The 14,710-nt window shown below is 51.9% G+C and overlaps 1 protein-coding gene across 1 annotated transcript in view; it reads right to left on the reverse strand.

The window, feature by feature from the left end:
* Window positions 1-5,915: 5,915 nt before the first annotated feature.
* Window positions 5,916-14,710, reverse strand: part of LCMT1 (leucine carboxyl methyltransferase 1) — a 40,685-nt gene continuing 31,890 nt past the window's right edge. Inside the window, exons 7-11 of the mRNA XM_081132341.1 lie at window positions 14,445-14,565; window positions 12,100-12,201; window positions 10,923-11,014; window positions 7,585-7,682; window positions 5,916-6,128 (exon numbers count right to left, since the gene is read on the reverse strand). Coding sequence (XP_080988467.1) covers window positions 6,106-6,128; window positions 7,585-7,682; window positions 10,923-11,014; window positions 12,100-12,201; window positions 14,445-14,565 — 436 coding nt within the window. The 3' untranslated portion in view covers window positions 5,916-6,105. The remainder of the gene's footprint in view (window positions 6,129-7,584; window positions 7,683-10,922; window positions 11,015-12,099; window positions 12,202-14,444; window positions 14,566-14,710) is intronic.

Raw genomic sequence — 14,710 nt, forward strand, 5'->3', positions numbered from 1 at the left:
AAAAGAATTAGAGGAGAAAAAAGAGAACTGAGTGGAGATCGGGGTTCGATTCCTGGTCAGGGCACATGCCCGGTTATGGGCTTGATCAATGACTCATCATTGATGTTTCTACCCCTCTCTCTCCCTCTCCTTTCCTCTCTCTGAAATCAATAAAGATATGTTTTTAAAAAAAAAAAGAGAGAGAGAACTGAGAAATGATAATGTGAAAGAAAAGAAGGAATAGGAAAGAAATAGAGTAAGAATAAAAAAGAAAAGAAAAAAATAAATGAAATAATTTTTAAAAATAATGATAATGAATAAAGTAAAATATAGAACAGGAAAAGAAAAATGGAAGAATAAAATAAAAATAAAAAATAAAAGAGAAAAAAGAATAGAATAAAAGGAAAGAGAAAAATAAGAGGTGTGAGAAAAAGAAAGAAAAATCCTTCAATCTGCTATTTGTGGAGATTGCTGAATATACAGGGCAGCTCCATGGTGTTGAATCTGGCCCCTTGGTGTGTTGGTCCCATGTCTCCTGGGAGGTTCTCTGGTGCAGGTCAACATGAGGTGCTCTCTCTGCCTGGCCTTGGGCAATCTGACTGAAACACTGCAGGGCTGAGCCCCAAGTAGTTTGGTGAGCAGGGCTTCTGAAGCCCAGAGACTGGGTCTGCCTTGGGTCTCACACCTCATTGAGTGTCCCTGTTCTGAGCCACTCTCCCTTCTTCCATGGCACTGGGCTCTATGGGGGAATCCAGGTCCTGGCTAGGACAGTTTAAACAGATTCATGTTGCAGGTGGTGCCCACAGCTTGTAGGAGGTGGGGTGGGCACTTCTCTTTTTCCAATGCCTCAGCTCTGCCTGGTTCACTGGAAACCCCTTGCCGGCACCCCAAGCAGAAGGGGATAAAAAAAAATTAACAATCAGAGCCACATGACACTCCAATCTTCAGTGCAGCTGGCCCCAGCTGGCTGGGCCTTCCACCCAGGCTGCGACCAGGCCAAATGTCCGAGTCCTCAGTGCTGCCAGAGCCAGCCACATGGGCACAGATGCCCAGCCCAGAACCCTCTCCCTTGCCTCAGATCACAGCAGGGCAGGACAGCAACAGTCATTCCGCAGGTGGGGCTAGGGGCACTTCCCCTGCACTGTAGGTGGGCAGGACTGATCTTGTCTCCTGGGCCACACTGTCCAGCCCCCATCCTGCTCTCCACCAAAAGTTCTTCCAGTCTGGCCAGTGTGGCTCAGTGGTGAGTGTGGTCCATGCACTGAGGTGGCTAGTTCGATTCTGGTCAAGGCACATGCCCAGGTTTCGGGCTTGATCCCCATTAGGGTTCATCAATGTTTCTATCTCTCTCCCTCTATTTCCTCTCTCTCTAAAAAAAAAAATAATAATAATCAATAAAAACAAAAGTTCTTTCAGAGAATAAAGGGTCCCTCAGAGTTACTGCTGGGTGTGCCAGTCAGATGCCTCCACTGGCCACAAGTTCAGCCATGTGGCCCCTCCAGCAGACCCAGATAGGAGTGAACTTCCCAGGCTGGTTTGTAACAAAGCACTCGCTCTTTGCCTGGAGTAGTGGGGTCTGAGTTTCCCAGGTGGACCGAATCACCAATGATCCCCACTGCCCAATGCTACACAGGCTCCCTTCCCTTCTCTGTTGCTCTAGAGTACGGATCCCTGAGTGGGGCTGAGACCTGCACACTCCCGGGGAACAGGGGCTCTGCCACCACAACTTCCCTCCAGCTTCCCAGCCACATAGCTGCTGCGCAGCTGCAAGAGATGGATTAGCCTCTAGGTGTCTCCTCCTGTCCCGTCTCCACACTCCCCATTCACAGTATTTCAGATCAGCTATCATTCAACTGGTTTTTCAAGCTGAATGCTCTGCAGTTTGGCCGCAAGTCTGGTCCAGTGCTGGGAGCAAGTGGACAGAGCTTCCCACTACTCCAAAGCATCTTGGAATCCCCCACCCCAGGTTTTACTCTCCAGGGAAAAACGTCAGGGAAGGATTTGGGATGAGTTAGAATTATGCTCTTCTGCGAGGTGGGAGGAGGTGAGGGTCTGGGAACGGAGTCTCTTAAGTGAATGTTTCTCCACTTCTTTTCCACAATCTCCCCCCTCTGCAGACATTCTAGACATTTTCCTCCACCACGTTTAACACCACACAGGCTGATGTTGGCTATGCACTGTGGCTGTTTGCAGGGCTACAAACCACATCCAAGAACCTGTTTTTGCAGCATCAGTGGCAGGATCACGCCCATTGGGAACGGATGCCTTAAAAAGTACCCCTGTAAGCCCCTGGGGGTCTCCGAGAGGAAACATGTGCCCCCCCGAAGCATCAGCTCCAGCCCAGGGGAACTCTCTCTCCCACCACTCCAACCTCTCATAGAGTCGGAAACTCTATTTTCTGTTTCTCCACCTCGGGTGCCACCACCTGGCACATCCTCAGACCTCCGCTTACACATCTCCCTCTCTCTGAAGCACCTCCCAGAGTTCCCTCCTGCACTGGCCACAGGACACTGGAGTGGCCAAGCCCGTCACCGGGACCACTGCCTGACGGTGCTCTGAGTGCAGAGAGCACGTCTGCCGTATCCATTGTTAAACCTTTGCGCCAGCACCCAGCTTGGCACAGAAAACGCGTTAATGAAGGAACCGATCCACCAGTGAGTTGCCTTCCTCCCCTGACCCGCACCCTGACCTGCACCGGTTACCTCCTGAGGAGTAACAAACTCTCCCCACACACCGTGCCTTAGAACCACCACCACTCATTTTGCCCAGGATTCTGCCAGTGGGCTGGGCTGGGCTGGCTCAGCTGGCCATCTGCGGCCAGCAGGCAAGGAGGCTGGGGCCTGGGTCTAGGGAGGGCCTCATCTGGGACAGTGCACGCCCGCCCTACATGGTCTTTTCACTCCACCAGCGAGCCCAGCTCCTTCCCACTGGAGTCACCCGAGCACACTGTCCCTTTGGCCCAAGCGGACCACATGGCTACTCCTGAGGGGAGGCAGACTCTGCCAATGTGATGGCCACCCTCAGGTCCACCCCTCACGTCACCAGCCCAAGGCAGAGCTGCCCTTCATGACTCCTTTTCCTGTGATGGTTTCATGTTCCTGTCAGCTCCACCAGGAAACTCCTAGGGTCCCAGTCCCTGACTCCCACTCAAGGACACCCTCCTCTCACTCCTTGTCTCTAAATTCTCTCCACTCTGCCCTCTGGAGGCCTCAATCCACCCTCAGGCTTCAGACCTCAGGACCCAAGCTCGTCCACAACTGGGAGACCGTGGGTCCACCTGGGCTCTCAGAGATCACCCAGGTCACATCATTCCTCAGTCGAGTTTAGCAAGTTGCATTTGCAGACTTGAAGTGAGGATGAGTCCCCGCACTGGGCTTAGCTGAGCTCAGATCCTGTTCACTGTCCCTGCCTCTCCCTCCGTGGCTCCACGGTATCTGTGGGGGCCTTGACGGGCCTCACTTCCACGGCACCTGTGTTACTGCAGGACCTGCTGCTACCAGAGGCTTCTTTTTGATCTTCAGGTTGACAGACATGAAGCAAGAACCAACCACAGGCCCCACGTGGGGTCCCTTGTGCCGAACCCACCAGGGAATCCACACTTAGCACCTGGTTTACCTACCCGCAGTCTCAACCTCTCAGGAGTAACCTTCCCCAGCCAGTCAGGACGAATGGGACAGTCTATTGTGACAGAGAGGTGCTTGATCAACACCTGCGATGAGTATGAATCATGGCAGACGTAGGCAAGGACCACAGAGGCAGCAAGCAGGATGCTGAGCTACACAGGTGGAGTTTCAGGGGTGCAGAGGGTCCGTTTTGCATCTGGAGCTAACTTGCAACGCTCAGCCTCTGGTGTCGGCTGCACCTTTTTCCTGTGAAGACCTAGCCCTACCCACCACCTCAACACTTCTGAGGTGAGCCACTCAGTAATTTGACCACCTGGTCTTCACCAAGGGTGCAGACCTCACCGCTGTGGAATCTTGTGTAAAAAGCCCAGCTTTCGGGCACAACACTCAGACACATGAACTCTGCAGGCCTTCCATTGTTTCTAGATTTTCTAAATTCTACTCTTGTATTCAATCCAGCGTCCCAGAGTTAGAGAGTCATCCCCCCTTACCTGCGGGGATACTTCCCAAGACCCCCCATGGATGTCTGAAATGGTAGTAAGAGATTAACAATGACTAATAATAAAATAGAGCAATTATAACAAACTGTAACAGAAGTCATGAGGATGTGGCATTACTAAGGAAAGCAAGGGTGGCGGGACCAACACTGTGGAACCTCGCAGTCCCTCTGACACCTGGGACATTAAGTGGCTCACGGGAGGGAACGTCTACCATGTGGACACTCTGGACAGAGGATGGTTCACATCCCAGGCAGGATGGTGAGAGATTCTATCCCGCTACTTAGAATGTCCTGCAATTTAAAACTTACAAATTGTTGCCCGGCCGGGCATGGCTCAGGGGTTGAGCATCGACCTAGGATCCAGGCAATCGGGGTTTGATTCCTGGTCAGGGCACATGCCTGGGTTGCAGGTTAGGCAGCCGATCAATGACTCTCTCATCATTGATGTTTCTATCTCTCTCTCTCCCCCTCCTTCCCTCTCTGAAATCAATAAAGATATATTTTTTAAAAATAAAACTTATGAATTATTTATTTCTAAAACTTTGCATTTAATAGTTCTGGACCATGGTTGACAATGGGTAACTGAAAGCACAACTGTGGATGAGGGGAGGCCTGTGCTACAGGAGCCTCACCGACAGGCTACCGCCAGCCTGCGGACCTCTCCGTGAACTGAAGCCCTGACAGCGGCAGCAAGGAGTTGCCCTCACACTAGGTGACCCGGGGTCAGGCCCCACTAGCAGCACAGCAGCCGTGGACAGCTGCCGTGGCACGTGCGGTCTGCAGCCACGCTCCAGGGACACGACCCAGATTCAGATGGCGGATGCAGCAGCTGCCCTCTACGCACGCAGGTCCAGGCTCGTGGGGGCGGGCAGGCCTTGTGTGTCTGAATTGTAGGACAAGCACTCAGGAGCCCTTTCTCATCCTGTGGGCTTCCTATGGCTGCTGTGACCAATGACACTAGCCAAGTGGCTGCGGACAAAGCTCTGCAGTCTGAAGTCTGAAATCAACTTCACTGGCTCCTGTTGGGGTGCTGCAAAGCCAGTTTTTAAAAAATATGTCTTTATTGATTTCAGAGAGAGGAAGTGAGAGGGAGAGAGAGAAACATCAATGATGAGTCATTGATTGGCTGCCTCCTGCACACCCCCAACTGGGGATCGAGCCCGCAGCCCAGGCATGTGCCCTGACCAGGAACAGAACCTCGATCTCCTGGATCCTAGGTTGATGCTCAACTGCCAAGCCACGCTGGCCGGGCAAAGCCGGCTCTTTCTGAGGGTTCTGAGAGTCTGCTCTTTGCCCTTTCAGCATTGAGTGACCACCAATATTCACTTTTGCCCCAAGGTGTCACCCAACCCCTGCTCAGGGCACACATCTCCCCTTCTAAGGACCCCGTGGTTATGTTGAGCCTTCCCACATATTTCTGGGTGACCCTCCCTCCTCCGGAGCCTTGGTCACACCTGCAAAGCCCCTTTTGCCACATAAAGTAGCACAATAACAGGTCTGGGGATCAGGAAGACATTTCAGGGGCCCTCATTCTGCCTCCACGATAACTTGGATGGAGGGCCACAGGCTAGTCTGGAGGGGGCGGAAACAGGAGCCAAGGGGAGCCGGGCACCCAGTGGCCCAGGGTCAAGGTACAGGTGCAATGTCGGCTGCTGCAAACAAGCACACGTGGGGTAAGTCCCTGAAGGACGGGAGGGCACAACTGCATCTCACTCCAGGCAGTCGGCCAGGCCAGGGAAGGAGTCAGGACCCTGGGTTTCAGCTCACACAGAAGACACAGCCAACCCAGGGGAGCACAGGACCAGCACACAGGCCATTGGCAACCGAGATTTATTTAAATGGTAAGTCGACAGGAGCAGGAAGTGCAGCGACAGCCCCGGTGACCAACTTCTGGGGTTTGAGGTGCACGGTAGACAAGGCCTGGCCATCACTCTGGGGACTTGCGTGTCAGTTCCAGGAAGGGCGGCGACTGCAGCTTCTGGTTCCACACGAGCCTTGGCCAGATTAGTAAGTGATCTCCATCAAACCTGAGTGGAGGAAAAGAGAGCTGCCAAGAGATCCCCAGTGCAGAGGAGAGAGGCACGGAGGTGGGAGTGACTGCTGAACCCCAGCCCCATGACAGGCTCTGGCACAGGCCACAAGCCTGACCACTGCAGCTCTGTCCCTGCTTCCTCAGATGGCTCGCATGGGGGAAACGAGCGCCCACATGACGCTGTGTTCGTATGCACTGTAATTGTTTATGGGCTCTCATGGATGCAGATACAGTTCCTCACGCGCACATGTGCACGAACACCGTGCAGCCAGACACGTGGGGACTATGTTCACTACACTGTTAGTCTGTAAAATCTAAAGTAAACTCAAAAGTACTGTATACAACCCACAATGACCATTCGGACACAGCCCTGTGATAGGATTTCATGGAGCCATTAAGTTACGCTCGCTGAGTTTTTAACAGCAAGGGGATGCTCATGTTATAATATTGAGTTGAAAAGATCAGCAATCAAAGCTACACAAATCTATGAAGTCAGCTCTTCCAGAAACACAGCAAGAGCTGGACATGCAGTGACAGGAGAGTCACCAGAGGGCCTTGGTGACATCACTACGTGGTCATTTCTTTCTCTGTCATACTTCTTACAAGTTTCCAAGTCTCAACTGAAAATTACAGTGCTTTTAAAACTGGGAGGGGAACAACAGTATAAAAACCCACAAGGGATTTTAAATCAAAGACAAGCCGGAAGGAGGTTGTGGCTGACCTGCACAGCTGAGTACACTTATGAGCCGGGGGGACGACAGGCCCCAGGGGATGACTAACTGCCACTGCCAGGTGGGGTTTTCACACGGGGCAGACCTCGCCTCTCCACATTCCCTGCTGGATCACTGCCTGTCTACGCTGCACATCCCAGGACACACCTGCAGGAAGCTGGCCACCACGTTCAAGGCCAGAACTGGGATCCAAGGGGTCTTACAGGGCTGCAGAGACGCCCAGGGCCCACCCAGAGAAAGCAGGGTGCACGCAGGCAGCTATGAGGAGGAGCTGGACCAAGACCAAGGTGACTGAGCACGTAGGGGAACCGTGCTAGCAGGGCTGGGCAACGTCGCCCTCTTCAGGAGAGAGAAGAGGGAGACACTCAGCCCACAGGCACTAGGTTTGTTAGAGACACAGTCTGTGGCTACCATCTAGGAGGCCTGATTATAAGCTGGTCACTCTCATTACGATCAATACTGTTTTAAACTCTCCAGGTCTTTACACCTGAAGCAACCTCACGCACACCTGTGCAGGGCGGCTGGCTGGCTCTGGTGCAGGGCTCTACCTGACAGTCCTCCCGCATCTGTGTACAGAACGCGGGATGTGACGGCCAATCCCAGAGACAGTCACGGGCACATGCACGCCGCTAGTGCTCTCTGCGCTCAGAGCTCCGCATGGCCTGGGTTCTTTGCAGATTAAAGGGTCCCCTTTGGGGGTGAATACAGCAGGAAACATACCTAGCTCACGTCCCCCTCGGGTCGCCCAGCACAGGCAGTAGTGCTGCATGAGCTGCTCCAGGAGCTCCAACTCGTCCAGGAACTCCAGGGACTCGATCCTGGGGGTCAGCAGGGAACAGAACAGGGCATGGTCAACACTGGAGGCAAAATGCTCACGCCGAGACCACGTGAAAGAGGCTGCAAGCAGCAGGTGTGCTGTGCTTCCATGTTAACTTATTTTTATTGAAAAAAGAAAAAAGCATCATAAGCAAGATCAAAAACCAAAAACAAACCCAGGAAACAGAAACATATTTGCAATATAAGTAACAAAGGGCAGACCAGCCCCCTTGCTGCATAAAGAGCTGTTGTACTTCAACAAGAAAAACTTCAAAGTTCATTTAAAAGATGGGTAGGGGTTGGGGAGATGGGTGAAAAGGTGAAGGGGAGTAAGAGGCACAAACTTCCATTTATAAAATAAATAAATTACAGCCCTGGCGAGGTGGCTCAGTTGGTTGGAGCATCGATCGTCCCACAGAACAAAAGGTGGTGGGTTCGATTCCTCAGGGAACACACCCAGGTTGTGGGTTCAATCCCAAGTCAAGACGCGTGTGGGAGGCAACTGATTGAAGTTTCTCTCTCACATCAATGTGTCTCCCTCTCCCTCTCTCCTCCTCTCCCTCTAAAAATCAATAAAATTTTGCCCTAACTGGTGTGGCTTCATGGTTAGAGCATCAACCCACACACCAAAGGGTCACGGGTTTGATTCCCAGTCAAAGGCATGTTCCTGGGTTCCAGGTTCAATCCCCAGCCCCGGTCAGGGCACATGCGGGAGGCAACCAATCTGTGTGTTTCTCTCACACCAATGTCTCTCTCTCTCTCCCTCTCTCTCCCCCTCACTCCCTCTCCCTCTGAAAAGCAATAGAAAAAATATCCTCAGGTGAGGATTAAAAAATAAATTAAAAAATAATAAAATAAAAAAAGACAGGTAAAACCAGTTCACTGGAAAAGAAAAACAAGCAGTTTTCAATCTCATTTATGAGAAAAGAAATCTAGATTTAAATACCTGACACCTTTCCAACTACCGGAGGGGCAAAGATGGCAAGGCCGACGTGCTACGGGAAGGACTGGGAGCCGCTGTCCTGTGCCAGCAGCGGGTACAGACCAGGACAGGCTCTCTGGAGGTGAGCTTCACCTCCGTCAGTCCACAGCGTGGCCTTTCACTCACTAATTCCGCTCTGATGCCCTGCGCCTGTGCAAAGGTGCACACGTGTGCAAGAGTGCTCACCGAAGCTGCCACATAGGCACAGCAAAGACCCCGTGAACTGGAAATGCCGTCGAATCGGAGCACACACAGGGCAGTGCAGCAGCCTTTGGGGGACAGGCAGGTCCACATGCAGCAGCCCCAGTGCTCGGAGCTGCGTGGCCTTTAACCAGCGGGTGGTTTAGGAAGTAATGTGCGTGGCTTAGTGCCTCTGTGCAGGAAAGGCCCGTGCTGACAGAGGGTAGCAGAATAGCAGTGTGGAGTGAGGGGTTTTATCTTTACTCCACTAATTTCTTTTTCTTAATCACATGCTTGTACGATTTTTTTCAAAAGAGCTTTTTAAATGTAAACGTTTAAAGGTATACACACACAGAAACATGCACAAATATATGAAATAGGTTTTAAATATTTTCTGTCATATGCACACACGGTGGGGGAAAATTCAAGCATTTCCAAAAAGTATGAATAAATAAATCGTGTCCCTCCTCTTCACATAGGCCACATAGGCACCCAGCACTGCCTTTTGTCCAGGCTGAGGGGAGTGGGGGGGCGCGTGTGTGCACACATTTGTGCACGTTTCTCTATGTCCTGTGTTTCTGCCTTGGTGCGCAGGCCTAAGGGTCACATCTGAAGTGAGAATGTCTCTCCGTAAAGTACTTTGATTGCTTCCTAACTACTGCTCCCAACTAGTCAGAAGACACTCAAGGCAGGCTTCCTAGTACCAAGTTCTAGAAGAAACCAGCACCATGACAGGAGCTGACCGCCAGGCACACCACTGCCTGTCTGAGCTGTTATTCCCCTTGTGCTTAGAAAGTGCAGGTACACAGGGCACGCAGCACCTGCAAGTCAATGGGCCTGCCTGGCACTTCTTTTCATGCACAGTATCTGGCAAAACCCTTGGCAAACATGGACATAAACTACGTGGCATTCGCAGAGCTGGGAGGAGCGCTCAGCCTGGGGCAGACGCACAGAGCTGTCCCACCTCATCCTTGCCTCTGTGGGGACATGTGTCCACAAAGGCCATGGCGACAGATAGACAACCTGCTGCCCCGTGGCCAAAGCAGTGACAGGCTCCCCCTGGGCACCCAGAGGAGCTGCGAGAGCAGTGCCATCCCAGGGGCCAGATCAGGATCATTCACCAGTCATCCTGACAGGAAGGAAGCAGAAACTGGCCTGTGGGAATGGGAAGCTACAAGAGCCAGGAGGCATCGGCTGATCACGTGGAGACAGCCCGGGCACAGACCTCCAAAGCGCCGACGCAGACTTGAAAACAAGTCCTACTTCCCACAGTGAAGATGAAGGTCTCTGGAGAAGCAAAACTGAAGTTCTTCTCACTATCTTGCAAGAGACCAACAACTACACCTGTAGGTCCCCAAAGGCAGGAGGAAGCACAAAGCAAGAAGTAAGAACAGTTATGAAACAGAACTAACCCTGAACAGCACCAACACTGGCCAGAGGTGAGCACAGCAAGGTGCCCGCAGTGTTTTCCTAATGGCCTCACCTGCACGCCCACCTAGAGAGGAGTCCGCAGCCCTGGCCACGGTGACCCTCAATGTTTGACAGGGAAAGGGAAATACAGTCTGTTGTTAGGTTTTTCAAAAGCAAGGTGGTTTACAGACATACGTGTAGCATGAATCCACTGATTAAAAAATTCAAATCTCTGTATCAGAGGCACTTCTATGGTGCAGAGAGAATGCTGCCCCTTGTGAACACGGCTCTCTGAGGGCGTGGGTGCAGGGAGCACAACTTTGAACTTCATGCTCTGTACATGCTTGAAAACTATTTTACAATGAGTGTGTATTTCTGTCACAATGAGAGAAAAAGTCCATTTAAAAATCTGTGAGCAGACACTTTGCCCTCAGAGGCCCCTGAACAAGGACCTTCTCCTCCCTCCCAACCACGGGACTATGCAGTCTCCACTGCCCAGGTGGCCTGGGAGTTTTGCAGGTGTAACTGCTTGTCTGACGAAGATCACCTGTCTTGGCACAGACCCGGCTCAGCTGACAGCAATGCATTCCCAGTGGGGCCCAGCGTCTAGTCTGTCTTAGGCGAACTTGTTCCGCAAGGAGCCTGGGGAGGGTTTGTTTGTCGCACGTACCTGCTGGCCTCAGTCTGAGGTAATCTGCTGTACAATTCCATCATGTTCACGGCCGACGCCGTTTCCCACCCATTGGACAGGAGCCGCTCTCTCTGAGCCGCGGGGGAGAGAATGGAGAAGCACAGGCACGTCGTGAATGCAGGCGTCTCTAAGCACTGAGATTTCTTACATGACCCCACTTTCAAAAGCCCTTTCCAACCCACCACCCTTCTTCCTATTTTCCAGAGCTCTATGGTGAACACACACAGTCACCTATTCATTGAAATGGGGCAGAGTGGGAGGTGTCTCTTCAGCCAAAAATGACATTTTTAAAAAGAGATGCCCGGCCAGACGTGGCTCAGCAGTTGAGCTTCGACCTTAGATCCAGGAGATGGCGGTTCAATTCCTGGTCAGGGGCACATGCCCAGGTTGCGGGCTCGATCCCCAGTCGGGGGAGTACAGAAGGCAGCTGATCTATGACTCTCTCATCACTGATGTTTCTCTCTCTCGCTCTCCCTCTCTCTTCCTCTCTCTGAAATCAATAAAGATATATTTTTAAAAATAAATAAATAAGTAAAATAAAAAGAGGTGGGACTACTATAGATTCCAAGAGATTCAGGGACACAAAAAAGTGTGGACCATGTTTGGACCCTGGTTCAAATGCACCAACTACAAACATTTAAAAAATGACTGTGAACTGAAAACTGAATGTGAACTGGGTGTTGGGCACCAAGAGGGAGCTACTGCCAGTGTCTAGGCTGTAATCGTGGTGTCGTCATAACCTGGGAGAAGAAATTCTTGCTGGCAGGAGATTTATACTGAGGTATTGATGGGGAAGTGATACACTATCTGGGATTTGCCTTAAAATATTTCAACACCACCCACAAAAATCTGGAGAGAATAAACAATATTTATGAAATATTAATTACTGAAGCTGGCTGATGGGACATGGGTGTTCATTTACTATTCCCTCTTCTGTTGTTTGAAAAGTGCAAAATAAAGTTAAAATAATAGGGTGTACAAAATATGTGTTTTTGAGACCAAGACAGGAAGCAGGGCTTGGATTCCATGAGCGTGATGAACCAGTGGCCCCCAGGGAGCCATGGCCACCTGCAGGCAGGCGCTGCTCTGTGAGGGGCGGACTCCTTTCTTGGCTGGCTGACGGTACCAGAGGACGTGGCAGTCTCTGCTTTCTGACCTGTGAATCTAAGGACTTGCAGGTCTCCACCCCCGCCAGGTCACACTGTCGTCTCCGCAGGTTTTCGATCATGATCTGCCCAAACCGATCATCCATGTTCACCTGGAAGGAAAGAGCAGCCAGGCATTGCCATCAGGGTTTACCCTTAAATATGGAAAATACCACACCATCCTCTTTCTACCCAGTTAGCACTGAGATCTGTTAGCACCCAGTGCAGGTCATAGAACCTGTGCACAGTGCTGATGGGAGCAGGCACAGGTGGCCCCTGGAGGGCAGCTGCCCCCACAGTGAAACAGCCGGGCCCAGCGGTCAGTGCACCGCAGCGGTCTCTCCTGCAGGTGCACCTGCACATGTCCGCTGCAGCACTGTGCAGAAGAACCTGGAGAGAGCTAAACGCGTCATTTGGGCTTCAGACATTCTGGCATGTTTCCCATAATGAAATAACACACGGCCGGGTATTTCCTCCCATGCTGCTGTGTACAGCTTACACGGTACCAGGGGTCAGATGGCACACTAGTACTCGGGAGGGGGCGTTTTGAGCACACACTCCCTCGCTGTCATGCCCGGCCGGACACCTGATGGCTGAGAGACTAGCCAAGCTGCCCGCCCTCTGTGCTTCAGTCCCCTCACCTGGAAAACCACGAAGGCAAGTACTTACCCTGTGGGCTGTTGTGACTAAGTAAGTGAACACATGTGAAACTCACAGCACAGGCTTTATTGTTACTATTTTCATTGTTGTAGTTGCCATCGCCCACGTGGTTTGTCATTTTAGAGTAAGTAGGGACTAAAGTAAGGCACATGAGCAACTAATGCAGGTGAGGGTGCGGATGCTTCTGTACGCGTGAGGAAACTACTGAATTAAGTGGTGGGGGGAACTGAACCGTTTTGGGGACAGTGTGGGCAACATTTTGGACACTGGCCCATTTCTAGGCCTGCTCCAAAGGGACAAGGTCTCTGGCCGAAGTCACTGATCCACCACCTGCCTGTGCTGTTGGACAGAGGAGCACACCAATGAAGCAAGGTAATGTGTGGAAACATTCGGAAAGGAATTCATTTTCCCAGGTCCGTATCCTGAGAGCAAAGGCAGGACCCCAGGATTAACTCACATCAGAGGAGGAAAGACCAAGGAGGGCAGCTGCCACTACATCCACTCACCAGGACTGAAGACTGAGTCTGAGCACCGCCCCAGTTAGAGAGGGAAGGAAGAAATCCACCCCCGAGAGCCACCTACACAGGACCCTGCACGGGGCGGGGTGAGGAGACCAGGTCTAGCCCCTGGTTTGCCCTAATCATGCGACCATGGGCAGGCCCTGCACTGCTGTCACCTGTCACGAAATTTAAAAATAAAATGATAGACAATAAAATCAACAAAATTAAACTAAACTAAAACAGGGAAGTTAGCTGCTATGTACTGCGTCTGCCATGCGCCCAGCACTGAGCTCATGAGTTCCCACGATAAACCAGAGAGGAGCCCCCCTCTCGCTGTGAATGAGGAACAGTGGCGGCCGGCGCTTCCTTAGCCGCCGCAAGGCGGCAGACAACCCGGTGAGGTCGGGGCTTCACCATCCTCGTCTTTCAGGTGAGGAAAAGGCACAGAGAGGTTGTGCAACTTGCCATGGTCACACAGCTGCAGTCTAGCTCCAGAGCATGGACCCCAACCACCAAGCACTCCTGCGTAAGGTCACACAGCCAATAAGGACAAACAGGGCACAATACGGACCAAGCTGGATGATCCCCAAGCTCTAAAACAACCCAGTCTGCACCAGATCAGCAGGCAAACCCACAGCCATGGATCAAGCTCAATGAATTTAGAAATTAGGAAATGTTACATTAAAATCCTGCATTTCTAACTTCTGAAAAGCTGGGAGTTCTGGCAACACTAGGCTCACTGGCCCACTTGGTGACGATTGGCTGGGACTAATGAGTAGCCACTCTCCTGAGATGGGACATGGCAGCCAGTGCACCCTAGTCCCCAGCACTCCACACTGCTCACCCGCCAACGTCTTCCACTTGCACCACATGCCCAGCTCTGAGGGCATTGAGTGTGCTACCCCTACAGTGTGGGCAGCCGAACTCCCTCCATCAAGGGCCAAGACTTGATAGTAAATACAGTGATCAAATAGGAACTCAAAAACCTTTTACAGTGGTCAAGGTAGCAATTCCAAAAACTCTGGCTAACAGTTTGCAGGAGATCAAGAAGTCAGGAGCAGTGGGCCTGGGGCGATGACTAATAACATGTGAGTGGCAGAGGCAGAAGGTAAAGAAAGCAGAAGCTGTCCAGGGTGCTCAGAGGGAGAGCCACCGCTGTGCTCCCTGCAGACTGCCACTTTCTTGCGCTCCTTTACCTGCTCATAGTTGATGAACATGGCGGTCCCGAAACTGCTGGCCGCCCACTTGAGTAGGTTTGCAGACTGCTCCGGAGTCATGTAGACCAGCACACACTCAGTTACCAGCAGTGTTGGCAGCCTTGGGAGAAGAAAAGGCACCTATGTGTTTTCTTCGGGCTGGGACTGGCCGTGCATGTGTCGCAGTACTGGCAGGGCCATTCACACCCCAGGGACCCAGCAGTACTTGGCAAGCACATGGTCAGTCAGCACAGCAACACATGGGA

This window comes from Miniopterus schreibersii, assembly GCF_964146895.1.
Source record: "Miniopterus schreibersii genome assembly, chromosome: 3".
Lineage (NCBI taxonomy): Eukaryota > Metazoa > Chordata > Mammalia > Chiroptera > Miniopteridae > Miniopterus > Miniopterus schreibersii.